The sequence below is a fragment of the Heterocephalus glaber genome, unplaced genomic scaffold, assembly GCF_053883595.1.
Source record: "Heterocephalus glaber isolate CG9 unplaced genomic scaffold, H.glaber_assembly_v1.0 deba00001532, whole genome shotgun sequence".
Classification (NCBI taxonomy): Eukaryota; Metazoa; Chordata; class Mammalia; order Rodentia; family Bathyergidae; genus Heterocephalus; species Heterocephalus glaber.
In genome coordinates this window covers 26,816,328-26,830,020 of record NW_028258330.1, presented here as the reverse complement: position 1 = coordinate 26,830,020, position 13,693 = coordinate 26,816,328, and the positions used below count along the sequence as shown (strand labels likewise).

At 40.8% G+C, this 13,693-nt stretch overlaps 1 protein-coding gene across 11 annotated transcripts in view; it reads right to left on the bottom strand.

The window, feature by feature from the left end:
• The window catches only part of Phf20 (PHD finger protein 20), a 140,484-nt gene that overhangs the window by 79,619 nt on the left and 47,172 nt on the right, over window positions 1-13,693 (bottom strand). For 8 of the 11 annotated variants that reach the window (XR_015442083.1, XM_087189122.1, XM_087189126.1 and 5 more), the window contains exons 5-6: window positions 5,975-6,054; window positions 1,972-2,359 (exon numbers count right to left, since the gene is read on the bottom strand). The exons of 1 other annotated variant lie outside the window; for it this stretch is intronic. Coding sequence is in view for 9 of the 10 variants with exons in the window: in XM_087189122.1 (XP_087045248.1) it covers window positions 1,972-2,359; window positions 5,975-6,054 (468 nt within the window). In the remaining variant the exon portion in view is untranslated. The remainder of the gene's footprint in view (window positions 1-1,971; window positions 2,360-5,974; window positions 6,055-13,693) is intronic. 2 more of the 11 variants (XM_087189128.1, XM_087189131.1) reach the window with 1 other exon arrangement.

Sequence of the window (13,693 nt, the reverse complement as noted above, 5' to 3'; positions counted from 1 at the left end):
CATGAGTTTGAGGCAGGCCTGAGCTACACAGTGAGTTCAAGGCCAGCCTGCACTACATAGTGAAATCCTGACTCAAAAAAAATACAATGAGAGCTACAAATGCAAGCCACATGTACTTTAAAAATTTTTAACAACCATACTAAGAAATTAGCCAATTATGCTGGTGCACATCTGTAATGCCAGCACTCTGAGATGCTAAGGTAGGGGGATCACAAGTCTGAGCTCAGCCTGAGCAACTTAGCAAGATCTTCTATGAAAGAAATAAAAAAGGGCTGGGATGTAACTCAATGTGAAGACGCTTGGTCAATCTCCAGTACCACCTAGGAAGGGGGAAGGAGGAAAGGAAGGAGGGAGGGTGGGAGGAATTTTAAGAATATAAATTACTTAAACTATCCTAGGCATGGTGGTGCAAACCTGTAATCTTAATACTTGAGAGGCTGAGACAGAAGGATCACCATGAGTTCAAGGCCAGCCTGAACTACATCATGAGACCCTATCTCAAAAACAAAAGAAAAAGTAATATATTACTTAAATTAATACATCTAAAAACATTTCAACATGTAGTCATTATACAAAAATTACTGGGAGCTGAACATATAGTTTAGTGGTAGAATGCTTGCCTAACATGCACAAGGCCCCAGGTTCAATCCCCAGCACAGGAAATAAAAGGGGTAGAGGGAGATTTTATATTCTTTCTTTTTTTGTACCAAGTATTTGAAATACAAATGTTTATTTTACACTTATAGTGCATCTCAATTCAGACTAGCCAATTTCAAGTACTCAACAGCCATAGATAGTGGCTGCCATGTTAGCAAAGATCTAGGCCTTCTTTAGATCTTAGGGCAAATCACTGAGGTACAATCACTGAAAAAGAAAGTTCCTTATTTCACTTGGGGACAAATCAATCTACTATCTACTTTCATATAAAATTATAACTCTGATGTGAGAAGGCTATTTATTGGGAGCAAGCACTTAAAACAGATTTGAAGTAAAATGGAGCTAGAGGTGCAGGTCAGTGGCAGAGTGTTTGCATAGTACACGTGGCACTGGCTTGATCCCTAGCACTGAAAAATAATAGTAACTAAATATTTTAAGGCAGACTTTTTCCCATACAAAGTAAGTCTGATGTAGCACTGTGGTTTGATAAGAAGGGCTAGCTCTGCATTCTGTATCATCAGGGAACAGTAAGTAACACATAATTTTTTCTTTTTTGAGACAGGGGTCTCACATTTTAGTTTAGGCTGGCCTTGAACTTACTAAGTATAGCCCAAGCTGACCTCAAACTCCGACTCTTTTAAATTCTTTTATTTTGAGACAGGGTCTTGCTAAGCCACTAAATTTCCCAGGCTGGACTTGAACTTGCCATCCTCCTGCCACAGCCTCTCAAAGTGCCAGGATTATAGGTATGCACTATCACGTCTGACTAGAAAGCTCAATTTCAAAATGCACCCATGCCTCCCTAGCTCCAGTATTCTTCTGGTCCTGCCTTCTGGTGACCACACCTTTTGTTTTTTTCCTTTGGGTTCTAGGGATTGAACCCAGGATTTCACATATGTTTAGCACACATTCTACCACTAAGCTACATACCCAGCCTTTGCCTACACCTGTTTTCTTTTTTCCCCTTTTATGTCTGTCTCATTAAAACTCTGGTTCTTATCCTAGGTTCTCTGCTTCCTTCCACTGAGGTCTTTTGAATAGACAAAAGCAAAAAATCTGAGCTCAACAGGCACTATCATGTAAGCTGAAGTAGCTGAGGACAGTTAACCACCACCCTGGATGATCAACTCCCCAAAGTGCCCACCTGGATACATTCCTCACTTAAATTCTGCTCTACCAGCACAACTTGTTTTCAAACCATAAGACAAAGTCACAAACACAGGAGACTGAAGTACAGAAAATACAAAGCACCACAAAAAGCCACAGAACACCAGCCTGGCACTGCCCACTGCAGAGCCCACTTGGGAAACTCACCAGTAGGAGCTATGGAAGGGGGTCTGCCTCGTTTTCTTTTTGGCTCCCTCAAGTTCTCTTGTGGACTCTTCACAATGTCATTTTCAGGTTTCTTGTCCACTTGGGTGTCTCCAGAGTACTCCCTGTCATTCTCTGAAATGTTCTCCTTATCTTCCTTCTCGTTCTTGGGAAGGTTTTTCTCAGACACCTTTCCTTTTTCAGAACAGATTAACTTTCCTTCTTTGTCAGGCTGCTTGGGTCGCTTTTCTGTCTTTAAGGCTTTATCCTCTTTGTCTTTCTTCACATTGATTGTGGCTTTTCTCTGCTCTTTAAACTTCTCTCGTTTATCAGGAGATGATGAAAGACTTTTGTGATCTGTTTCTTTAGGCCTAGCATTACCCACAATATTCTAAAATGAGCAAAATAGCAATGAAACACACTTTGTGATTACTTGCAAATACAAAATTAGGAGGCTGTTTGCAAATTTATGGTGATAAACAAAGAAATTAAAAGAGGACATGTGCCAGGTCACATAATGCAAAGCACCACTGAAAATATCCTCCTCTACTCTGAGGTTTGAGAACCAATGATAAACTGAAAGAAGACAACTGCCATGTTCAATTCCTTCTGAGACAGAGCAATCCCCCTTATGATGAACAAATCATTAGCAAATAAGTTAAAAGGACAGACAACTACGCAAGATCTTTTTCTGGAAGCACTCTTCTGACAAAGATGTTCTAAGAAAATGTATTAATGCTCTGTTTTAATCCTTAGCTTGATTCTACTGACCCAGGGCTTTTCAAAAGCCCAACTCAGTTATCCAGTGAATGCTGATGTCCAGTTTTTGTGTAGAGAAAAGCCTAAACTGGTAACTGGTAGTTGAACAGAAAAACTATTAAAATTGCCCACTCCGGCTGGCATATACCTGTAATCCCGGCTCTCAGGAGGCTGATGCAGTTGGATTGAAAAGTCAAGGCCAGCCTGGATTACAAAGCAAGACACTGTCTCAAAAAAAGATTGTCTAATCCAGAACCACAGGTAAAGGCTGTGCTCAATACAAGTTCCTGAGCTACTCTTGAGTTTATTTGTGCATGTATCTGTCTTCCAAGATCTAAGACAAAGCAGAGACTGTGTTCACATGGGATCCCAGGAGCCAGCATACACCAATAGTACACAGATTTTTACTGGAAGCAAGGAGTATATAAATACTTACTAAGCAAGTGAAAGCTTTATTTGTTCCATAGGGAAAAATAATACGCAAGAAAACATTTTGTGAAGTTCCAAAAATTATTCTGAAGAAAAGCCAGACACCCTCAAGCTTTTGGCAGAAATATAAACTGCAGATTGGTGTGGCAGCACACACCTGTGATCCCAGCACTCTGCGAAGATGAGGCAGAAGGATAGCAAGTTCAGCCAAGCCTGGGCGATTTAGCAGGACTTTATGTCAAAAAAAGAAAGGCAGAGGGTGCTTGGGATGTAGTTCAGTGTGAAGACCCTGCGTTCAATCTCCAGTACTGCCAATCAATCAATCGATCAATCTTGTAGCTTCCCTTACAGAAGGGAATGCATTGACAATTCAGGTCAAGACTTAAGTTTATACTTCTGAACTAGAATTAATTCTTAGAAACAGAATTTGTTGAAAGAATAATCAGACTTTTCTTCTATATTTACAAATATCCTGAATGACCATTCAGGATTGGTTATACAAAGGGTGGTTACATACATATTATAGAACACTACATAGCTATTAAAAGTCATATTCTGGAGCCGGGGACTTAGCTCAGTGGTTTCGCTGCCTGCCTCCCAAGCACAAGGTCCCGAGTTTGATTCCCGGTACCAAAAAAAAAGTGATACTCTCAAAGTACTAAGGAACCTGGGAAAATATTTTGTTAAGAGAAAAGAGTAAGTTGCAGAACAGTAATATATTACAACTCCAATTTTGAAAAGTATAGATCAAAACATTTAGTGCAATGTGATTCTACAGAAAAAAAAATTTTTAATTCTCTCCTCCTCCCCTTCTTCCCCCTCCTGCTCTTCCTCCCCCTCCTTCGTCTCTCTCTCATATATGTATACATATATATATGTATACATATATATATATGTATACATATATATATGAACTTTAAAACTGTCCACGACAGCTATCTTTAGTCAAACCACAAACCACTATATACCCTCTTGAAAAATCAAGTCCAAGCCAGTCCTGCTGGTGAATACCCATAATCCAAGCACTGTGGGAGGCTGAGGCAAGAAGGTCACAAGTTGGAGCCAGCCTAGGCAATTTAGTGACTTAATGAGACCCTGTCTCAAAATATAAAATAAAAAAAGGATTAGCTCAATGTAAAGGCCCTGGGTTCAGTCCCCACCAATCGAAAAAAAAAAAAAAAAAATCCAAGTGACCCTGGTCTGTGCTTGCTGACCTGCTTGATGAGATAGGGTAAGACACAGCCACTGGGAATTAAGTGAGGCACCCGCAAATCCTCAAATGATAAGGTAACCACTCCCAGCCAAAGTACCATGAGTGAGTGCTATCAATCAATTTACTGAATGTTATCTGGAACTCTGACTTTCTATATGGAGAGTTTGGGATCCAATCTGCCAATTCTGGTCAAATTTGATTAATTCCACAAATGTAACACAAAAATGCCACAGTAAAGGCCAAAATAACCTTGTGCAGTGTGCCTCCTTAGATGCCTGAGAGGCAAATAAAAAGAAAGTATCATCAGGGCTAAAGCTTTGTAATTTTTTAAATTTTCTGAAGAGGAAAACCAGCAAAGGGCAAGAACATTCTTGAGGCTACTTTTAAAGGTACATCTCAATCCTCAGTGTATGTACAAAAGAATTATGAAAATCTGTGATGAGTAGAAATATTTGATCATCAGAGGGTTAAGATATAACAAGTTACAAAACCATCAGATACTGTCCCCATCAACCACTATCCAAAGGCAAGTCTAAGTTATAATATCTCAGTAATAAAACCTTTATTTTATTTTTTGGTTTTTTGCGGTACCAGTTATCAAACTCAGGACCTTGAGTTTGCCAGGCAGGCACAGCACCACTGAGCTAAATCCCCAGCCATTTTGTATGAGACAGGGTCTCACTCTGTAGTTCAAACTGGCCTTGAACTCTTGGTGATCCTCCTGCCTCAGCCTTCTGAGTGCTGGGATTAAAAGGATGTATACCACCATGGCCAGCGATAAAACCTTTTATTAACTTGCTTTAATAAAACCTTTTATTAACTTGTTTCAACAGCTAAAACAATCAGAATTTTAAAAATCATTAATATCCAAATTTTGATCTCTACTTTCTCGAAAAAGAAAAAAATCATGAGGAAAGTATGTAAAACTTGCTCATATCTGTATGGCCAGTATTTTGGGTATCAAAATTCAGGCCCCATGCTCAGGCAAGTACTTGCTTACAATGTGAACAGGATATCAAGCCACAGGATTCTCAAACCAGGCACATCTAGCACAAGTGGATGCCAAATCTACTCCAAGTAGGTCTACAAACCATCAAGTCATGGACCTAAGTCATGGTCACCAGAAGAAAATGTGCTCTAAGTCTTCGGTGTTTCAATAAATTCTCTGTGATTGGTAACAGCTCTGGGGACAGGGCCAAGGGAGGAAAAAGAAAAGAAGAGTAACAATACACTTTTGAGAAAAGATGAGGAAAACAAAAAACACACAATGCTATCCAAGTACTCAGCACTTTTTAAAAAAAGATTCTGCGTTAAAAGGAAATGGTGAGGGGGGCTGGGGATTTAGCTCAGTGGTTCTGCCGCCTGCTTTGCAAGCGCACGGTCCCGAGTTTGATCCCTGGTACCCCCCCCCCCAAAAAAAGGAAATGGTGAAAGGAGACAAATATTTATAACTTCTGGAAATTTTTGTATTACTTTCTTGTGAAAGTGTGTCAAATGGAGGAAATAAAGACTTGCCATCGTAAATGTAAGGTCTTCATTTGAGGAAAAAAAAGAGTACAATGTTAGCATCATTCATAACACAAAGCACAAAACCACATTTCTCACCTGATCTTTGGAAAAAGCTTTGACATGAATATGTTTGACAGTCTGAACTACTCCATCATAAAATTTCACAGTGTAAGTACCTAAAATTCAAGAAGATATTATGATTTTTAACTCGCAGTTTCATGAATGCAGCAACTTTTCAAAGTATTAACACAAGGGAACTCTAACCACATAACAAATATATAAGCTAAAAAATTGTTTTAAGGAACATATATAGGGCTGGGATGCAGGACAGTGGTAGAGCACCTGCTCAACATGTGTGAGGTTCTGAGTCCAACATCAGGCACCCCCCAAAAAATCAAATTTCAAATTCAGTCATCTTATGCCCAAGTTAACACTATATTTGCCTTCTTAGTCAAGATTACAGTTTGCCTTTTATCTATGTAACTCAAAATCCATCCAAAAAAACTTTTTGTGATGTGTCATTAAAATAAAAATAATTTGCACTTAATTTAGGTCAAGATCACAGCGAAATAAAACAATTAAGAACGTTAGGAAAAATCAGACATGGCAGCACATGCCTGTAATCCCAGCACTGGGGAAGCTGAAGCAGGAAGATTGCTAAAGTTCAAGGCCAGCCTCAACTGCACAGTAAATGGTAGAGCACCCTGAAGTGCAAAGCAAGACGCTGTCTCAAAGATGAATGACAAAAAGCTGGGCATGTCAGTACACACTTGTAATCCCAGCACTCAGGAGCCTGAGGCAGGAGGATCACCTTGATTTTGAGGCCAGCCAGGGCTACACAGTGAGTTCAAGGCCAGCCTGAACTACACAGTGAGACTGTCTCAAAAAAAAAAAAAAAGTGAGGAAAGTGGATACTTATTTCTTTCTTCCTTGGTCATTCACTGATTTTCTTTTATATGTATGTAATCTGTATTTTCTGAATTTTTTTCCAGTACCAGTACTCAAACTCAGGACCTTGTGCTTGCAAGGCAGGCATGGTGCCACTGAGCTAAATCCCCGGCCCTTGTATTTTCTCAATTTGAGTAATATCTTTCTTTTTGTAAAAAGTTTTATTGGAAATAAAGAGAATAGCTCCTGGAGTTCCCCTCCCTTTTTTATTTTTTTTTATTTTATTTTTTTTGGTACAGGCGATCGAACTCGGGACCTTGTGCTTGGGAGGCAGGTGCCGGAACCACTGAGTTAAATCCCCGGCCCCCCCTCCCTTTTTTAAAGGCATGGTCTCACTAAATCACTAAATTGCCCAGGCTGAACTTGAGCTTGTCCTCCTGCCTCAGCCTCCGTAGATGCTGTGATTACAGAGTGTACCACTATACCTGGTGGGAGCAATGATACATTTTAAACTTTAAAAGTTCTGCTAAAAGTATCATTTTCTGAAGTTCCATTAACCTCAAAACTGATATGAATTATCTTTATAATATTTTAAAATAATGACCACCATGGGCCAGGGATTTAGCTCAGTGGTGCCATCACCTGCCTCGTAAGCATAAGGTTCCAAGTTCGATCCCCAGTACAAAAAAAAAAAAACAAACCAATAATGACCACCAAAATAGTAAATGCTGCCTGCCATATTATCAGTTTTTTTCTCCACTAGAAGAAATTACTCTAGCTGGGGATTTAGCTCAGTGGTTCTGCCACCTGCCTCGCAAGCACAAGGACCCGAGTTCAATCCCCAGTACCAAAAAAAAAAAAAGAAATTACTCTATTCAATAAGGATCATTCATTACACCCTGCTCAAAAAAACTGAAGCTGGAACCCCAGATAATATTTTTCCCCCTTCTTTTTTTTAGGGGCAGGTGGTGGAAGCACTGAGCTAAATCCCTGGCCCTCTTCTTTTTTTGATACTGGAGATTTAACTCACGGCCTCACTCATGCTAAACCTGAGCTCTACCACTGTACTACCCTCTCAGATCCCAAGTAATCTTATCTTCCCAATACTGCCTCCAACAAAAGGTCTCAGCAGTTGCACTCAAACCAAAGCTTTCAAATTTTTGCATTTTATTTTTTGGGGGGCCAGGGATTTAGCTCAGTGGTTCCACCGCCTGCCTCGCAAGTGCAAGGACCCAAGTTCGATCCCCGGTACCAAAAAAAAAAAAAAAAGGTATTTTTTGGTACCGGAGATCGAACTCGGGACCTTGCACTTGCGAGACAACACTGAGCTAAATCCCCAGCCCTCAAACTTTTGCCTTTTAGAACTAATCCCCTTTTCTTCTTTTTTTTTTTGTCCCAGGAATTTTTTTAAAAATCTTGTCAAGATTACCAGTGAACCACTGAAATCATGTAATAGGTTACCACTGGTAAACACAGTGCAGTTTTCAGGACCAATTTCCCACCTAATAAAAACTCCTGAGAGATGGGAGCAGAAGGATACAACAAGGAAGTTAAGACCTCCTGGTTACCACCTGCTTTTCTTTTTCTCTTTCTTTTTTTTTTTTTAGAGAGAGAGAGATGGAGTCCTACTATGTTGCCCAAGCTGGTTCAGAACTCCTGGGCTAAAAAATAACTTCCTCACCCTCACAAAAAAAAAAAAAAAAGAAAAGAAAAGAGAAAAAGAAAGAAAAGAAACAAACAAAAAAAACCCTCCTAGGCTTAAGAGTTTCTCCTGCCTCAACCTTCCAAGTAGCTGGGAGTATAAGTACAATGCCACCATGCCTGGCTTTTCCCCACTTCTTGTATACACTCTTCCCAAACCACCTCTGCTCCCATCCTCAATAGGGCCTTGTCAATGGTGAGCCACCTCTACAAAGTCCAAACACCTGTCTTTCTAGTATTCAAAATCCAACACATTCTGAAATAAATTATTTTGTAAGCCTATTTCTCTTTACTATCATCAAATACAAACTCTAAATGACCTGGTACTTGCTACCCACTGAAAATGTCTGTAACATTTCCATCTCTGCTTTTTTCTTTTTTGACTAGCACTGGGATTTGAACCCCAGACCTTGCTCGTGCTCAGCAAGTACTCTATCATTTAGCAACTTAGACAAATTCATCTCTATATCTTTATCAAAGTGTTTTCCTCCCTAGAAATGTGCACTCACTGATGGCCAGCTCAAGTGACCACATCAGTTCAGTAAGAGGTGCCTGGCTACCCAGCTACTGGCAAATTTCTTCTGCTCTTTTTTTTTTTTTTTAACTCTTCGGGGATCGAACTCAGGACCTTGTGCTTATGAGGCAGGCTCAGTACCATTGAGCTACACCCTGGGCCCCCTCTGTTCTTAACTTTTAAGACTCATTTGGTACCTGGTCTTCAGAGCTCCCCTGTTAGTTCTACCTTCATATATATGGATCATAATTTGAAGAAAGGCTCTTCAAGGCCAGACATCAGGTCTCACATCAGTTTCTTCCTCACACAGTACCCAGCTTACAGTAGACCAGTGCTTCTCAAAGTGTGACCAGCAGCCTGAGCAATCCTGGGAACTTGTCAGACATGCAAGTTATCAGCCCCACCTCAAAGAGACTGCACCAGAAACTCTGAGAGTACGTATTTTAACAAGTCCTCCAGGTGAGTACATGCACAGGCATGCCAAAATCTGAGAACCACAGCCAGAGACAATTAGTAATTACCTACTAACCTTTACTCCTGGGTATTAAAAACTAAAGATGCTTATTTATCACAGTTGTTACCAGTACAGAAGGAAACTGGCTAACAAGCAAAATATCAGGATACATACTTAGGCTTGCTGGAGTAAAACACTAGCAATGAAATGGCAGACTATGATAAAGGAGGCCTAAAGATGAAAACACAAGCCATTCTCCACTTAAGGTAGTTCAGCAATGACTTATGAGTCTTTAAAGCAAAGATCTTGATTCCTGGCTATATTGTGAGGGTGCTGGCAAGCAAAAGAGTAAAGTAAGCAAGCTATAGCATTCTAAACAGACGTTTCTCACGCAAAAACTGTCATTTTTACATTTCCAAAAATCAAAAGGACAATATTTAGTACCACCCAAGTCCAAAATTTTCAGCTATTTGGAGTTAATTTTGAGGCTTACTCCTTTTGATGAAAAGGCCCCAAGTTCCACAGTAAGTCTAAGAGCTCCAAGTTCCACAGTAAGTCTAACCCAAGCTTTCCTACTGACCCTGACAGTTCACTTCAGTGTCATACTGCCTTTTGTCCAAGCCACTCAGCTAAAGTCAAAGCCACAGTACCAACCGTCACTCAGACTGACCCAAACTATGGCTAGAGGTGCTCAGGGCCCATAGATATTATTCCTTAGATATTAATATTCTGGTCCTCACCATTTTTACTTCCCAAGGACTACAAGGGATCATCTGGAACTTCCTCCCTTGATCATGTGAAATACAACTTAACTTGGCTTGAATACATCATGGCCTAGGTTTACTTCTGGAGAGAAAATTCAAAATCTCACTTTCATGGTTTTATATATCACTGAAAGAATGTCTTCCTGTGGGATTCTCCCATGGGTAGCTGATAATAGCTCTCCTGTGGCCATAAAAAACATCGCACATGTAAATACCATAAGTCAAAATAAGTCCATCCTTGGCTGGGGATGTAGCTCAGTGGTAGATGCACAGCCGTGGGTTTCAACCTCATCACCAAAGAAAACATCACATAGAGCCAGGGATTTAGCTCAGTGGTGCCACCGCTTGCCTTGTAAGCGCAAGGTCCTGAGTTTGATACCCAGTACCAAAAAAAAAAGAAAGAAAACACCACATTCTGTTTTATCTCCTCTAACCTGGCTCTTTCAGGAAGTCTCTGTCCTTATTCATGCCAGGTGAAACAAAGCTTCCAGACCTTGCCCCTCCAAGGATTAAGAACCTGGCATATCAAATAATTTTAGAGCAATGAGGAATAGCCACAGGGGTGTGAGAACAGAACTACAGATATGTGGCAAGCTTAACTCCCTCAAGGAAACGGGAAAAAATAGGTGACTTTGGACTGGACAGATTTCTGTTGATTTTGAATCTGCTACAGCTGGAACTCTAAGGGCCCTTCTCCATCTTATTCATTCACCAAGAGTCAGAGAATTCCAAAAGCCATAAAGGTGAAACTCAAATTCTTCAGACAAGGGCTCCTAAAGTCCTGGGGTTCCCAAAGATATATGTATCTCATAGGGTGATCAGAGGGATATGCACATGAGTGCAGCCCACCTTCTTCTCCAAGTCTTTTCTTCTGAGCAATTTTACACACTGGGCTTACTAGTTTCTGTGGCCAACAATTTCCAAAACCCCTTACCTATTCCAATTCTGTCTTTGTTTTGTAGCTCGTCAAATAAATCCCAATTGCCAGACATGGTGGTACATGCCTATAATTCAAGCACTAGGGAAACTGAGACAGAAAGATCACAAATTTGAGTCCAGGATGGGCTACATAGCAAAACCTATCTCAAAAAAAACAAAAGGCCCTGGCAAGGGTAGTGAATTGCCCATAATCACTGACCAGAATTAAGACCAAGGCCTATCTCCCAATCAGGGTTCCCAAGATAGCATCAGGGTTCAGAAAGTATACCCTGCCTACACTAACCATCAAATCCTATTACCAAACACCTGGTGCCTAATTAATAATTCCTTCCCTTTTAGGAAAACCCTGCTCCAGTGTTCTCAGAGGCAGTCTGTTCCTACAGGGAAAGCAATTTAAGATCCCCTACAGACCTTCAGTGAGCTCTACCCATTTATGTGATTTGAAGCAGTTTCTCCTCAAGCTTAGTCTGTCATCTGTAAAATAACGTTTCCACATTTCTATGAAGACTAAGTAAAATAAGACATGAAAATTACTTAGCAAAGGGTCTGTCACAAAGCGAAGGATCAAAAAGTGATTTGAATCATTGCCATCCACAAACTGACTTTGTTTTTTGTTGTTTTTTGTTTTGGGTTTCAGTTTTTGAGACAAAGTCTCAGTATGTAGTTCAGGGTGGTCTTGAACTCCCAGGTGACCCTCTAGCATCACCAGGCTCAGCCACAAACTCACTTTGAAAGACAAGCACTAATCCTTCCTCCCAACATATGATTTTTTAAAAGCTGGGTTTTAGGGCCAATCCCAGTACTGTGGGAAGCTGAAGCAGGATTACAAATGATCAGTAAGACCTGTCTCAAACATGTAAAAAAAAAAAAAATTAAAAAATAAAGGAGGGGTGGAGTTGGGGGGCTGGGAATGTAGTTCATTCTAAGTCCCTGAATTAATCCTCAGTACCATAGAAGGGGCATGGGGGGAGGTGTGACAGTGCAGCACCTGTATGTGTGGGCCCAGATCTTCCTTTCATCTCTGCACAAACCTGTTCACAAGAGATCAAGCTCCTCTACAATTCAAATGTAGGATCAGTTATATCATGAAAAAATAGTAACTGGTACAGTTGGAGATTTGATAAGTAAAACCATTTCCACAGCATCTCTTGTTATAAACTTTAGGCACTGGCCCAAAGAGACTGAACAGGGAGGGGAGGGGAACACATGACCTAAAAGTATTTTTTAGGAAGAGAAACCTGATTTATCTCCTCACTCATGTTAAAGTACCACAGATCAACAGCAAGGGAACAATCCCCCATTTTGTCATTTTAACCTACTTGCAGTTTCCCCAGAGAGAATTCCTTGAGGGTAAAATAGTCCTTTATAAAGGGCACAGAGCCCTGGAAGACAAGTGGCTCTGGTTTCCCCCAGGTAAAACAAGGGAGGCTGAACAGCCCCAGCCAAAAGCTGAGGTCAACTCACCAGAAATGGTGATTCCCTAAAAGCAGAAACCCATGTTTAACTCCAACACAGACTGAGGGTGTAACAAGGATAGGAACTGTGGCTGCCTTCATTTTAAGAGAGGCTTTAAATGAGGCTTACTTTCCACTGCCAAAGAACCATTCCAGGTGAAAAGAATGAAATAATGTTGCACTGCCCTTCCTATTTTCCAAGCCCTAAGAAACTCAACTTGTTATTTAGTTCTGATTCAATCATGCCAGACTCCTTAGAGCCTACAGCCACTGCTTCCTGACTCTGGCCAGAATCCCACCCCTAGCCAGTAAGCCACTGCTCGCTCACTCACCCTGAGCACAACCACCAAGGTTAAAAGCAGCAAGTAAATCAGCCAATAGATGAATTTACAAGGCGTCACTTCACTATTCCCAACCTCCTCCTAGCACGACCAAGCCATTTACAGGAAGTAGAGGAGGCACTGTGCCAGCAGAGTTCTTCCTCCCAGCAGCATTAAGCTGTGGTGGCCCTTTCTACTGACAAAACTAAAGTGGGGCAGGTAATTTCAGGGAAGGAGTGAAGAGTGTCCAAAGTTACAGCTCTCAATCCCACAAATACTACAATGAAACAAAAGCAGAAAGTGTACACCAGCAGGTAAGGATAAAACCTAACCCCAGGGCCGGGGGGATTTAGCTCAGTGGTTCCGGCGTCTGCCTTGCAAACTCAAGTTCCGAGTTCGATCTCTGGTACCAAAAAAAAAAAATCTAACCCCAAATATAGCACCTAACAATCACTGCCTTGAACTGGTGATATAGCTAAGCAGTAGAGTGCTTGCCAAGCATGTGCAAGGGTATAGGTTCCATCCCCAGCATGCAAGGGAAAAATAAAATTTAAAAAATGTTTGTCTTCATCTGCAAATCAGGCACAGATCTGAGCTCCCATAAAAGCAGCTTTCACTACCCACACTATAGCTATCACACCACCCATGCTGTGCCACTACATTCCCCATTCAGGATTTCCCTGCCCCGTCCTCTCCTCCCACTTCCAATTAGTCTCAATAATCAGCAAGGCTGGCATCACAATACAGAACTTTGGCCTAAGAATTTCAGGAAAATAAGTTT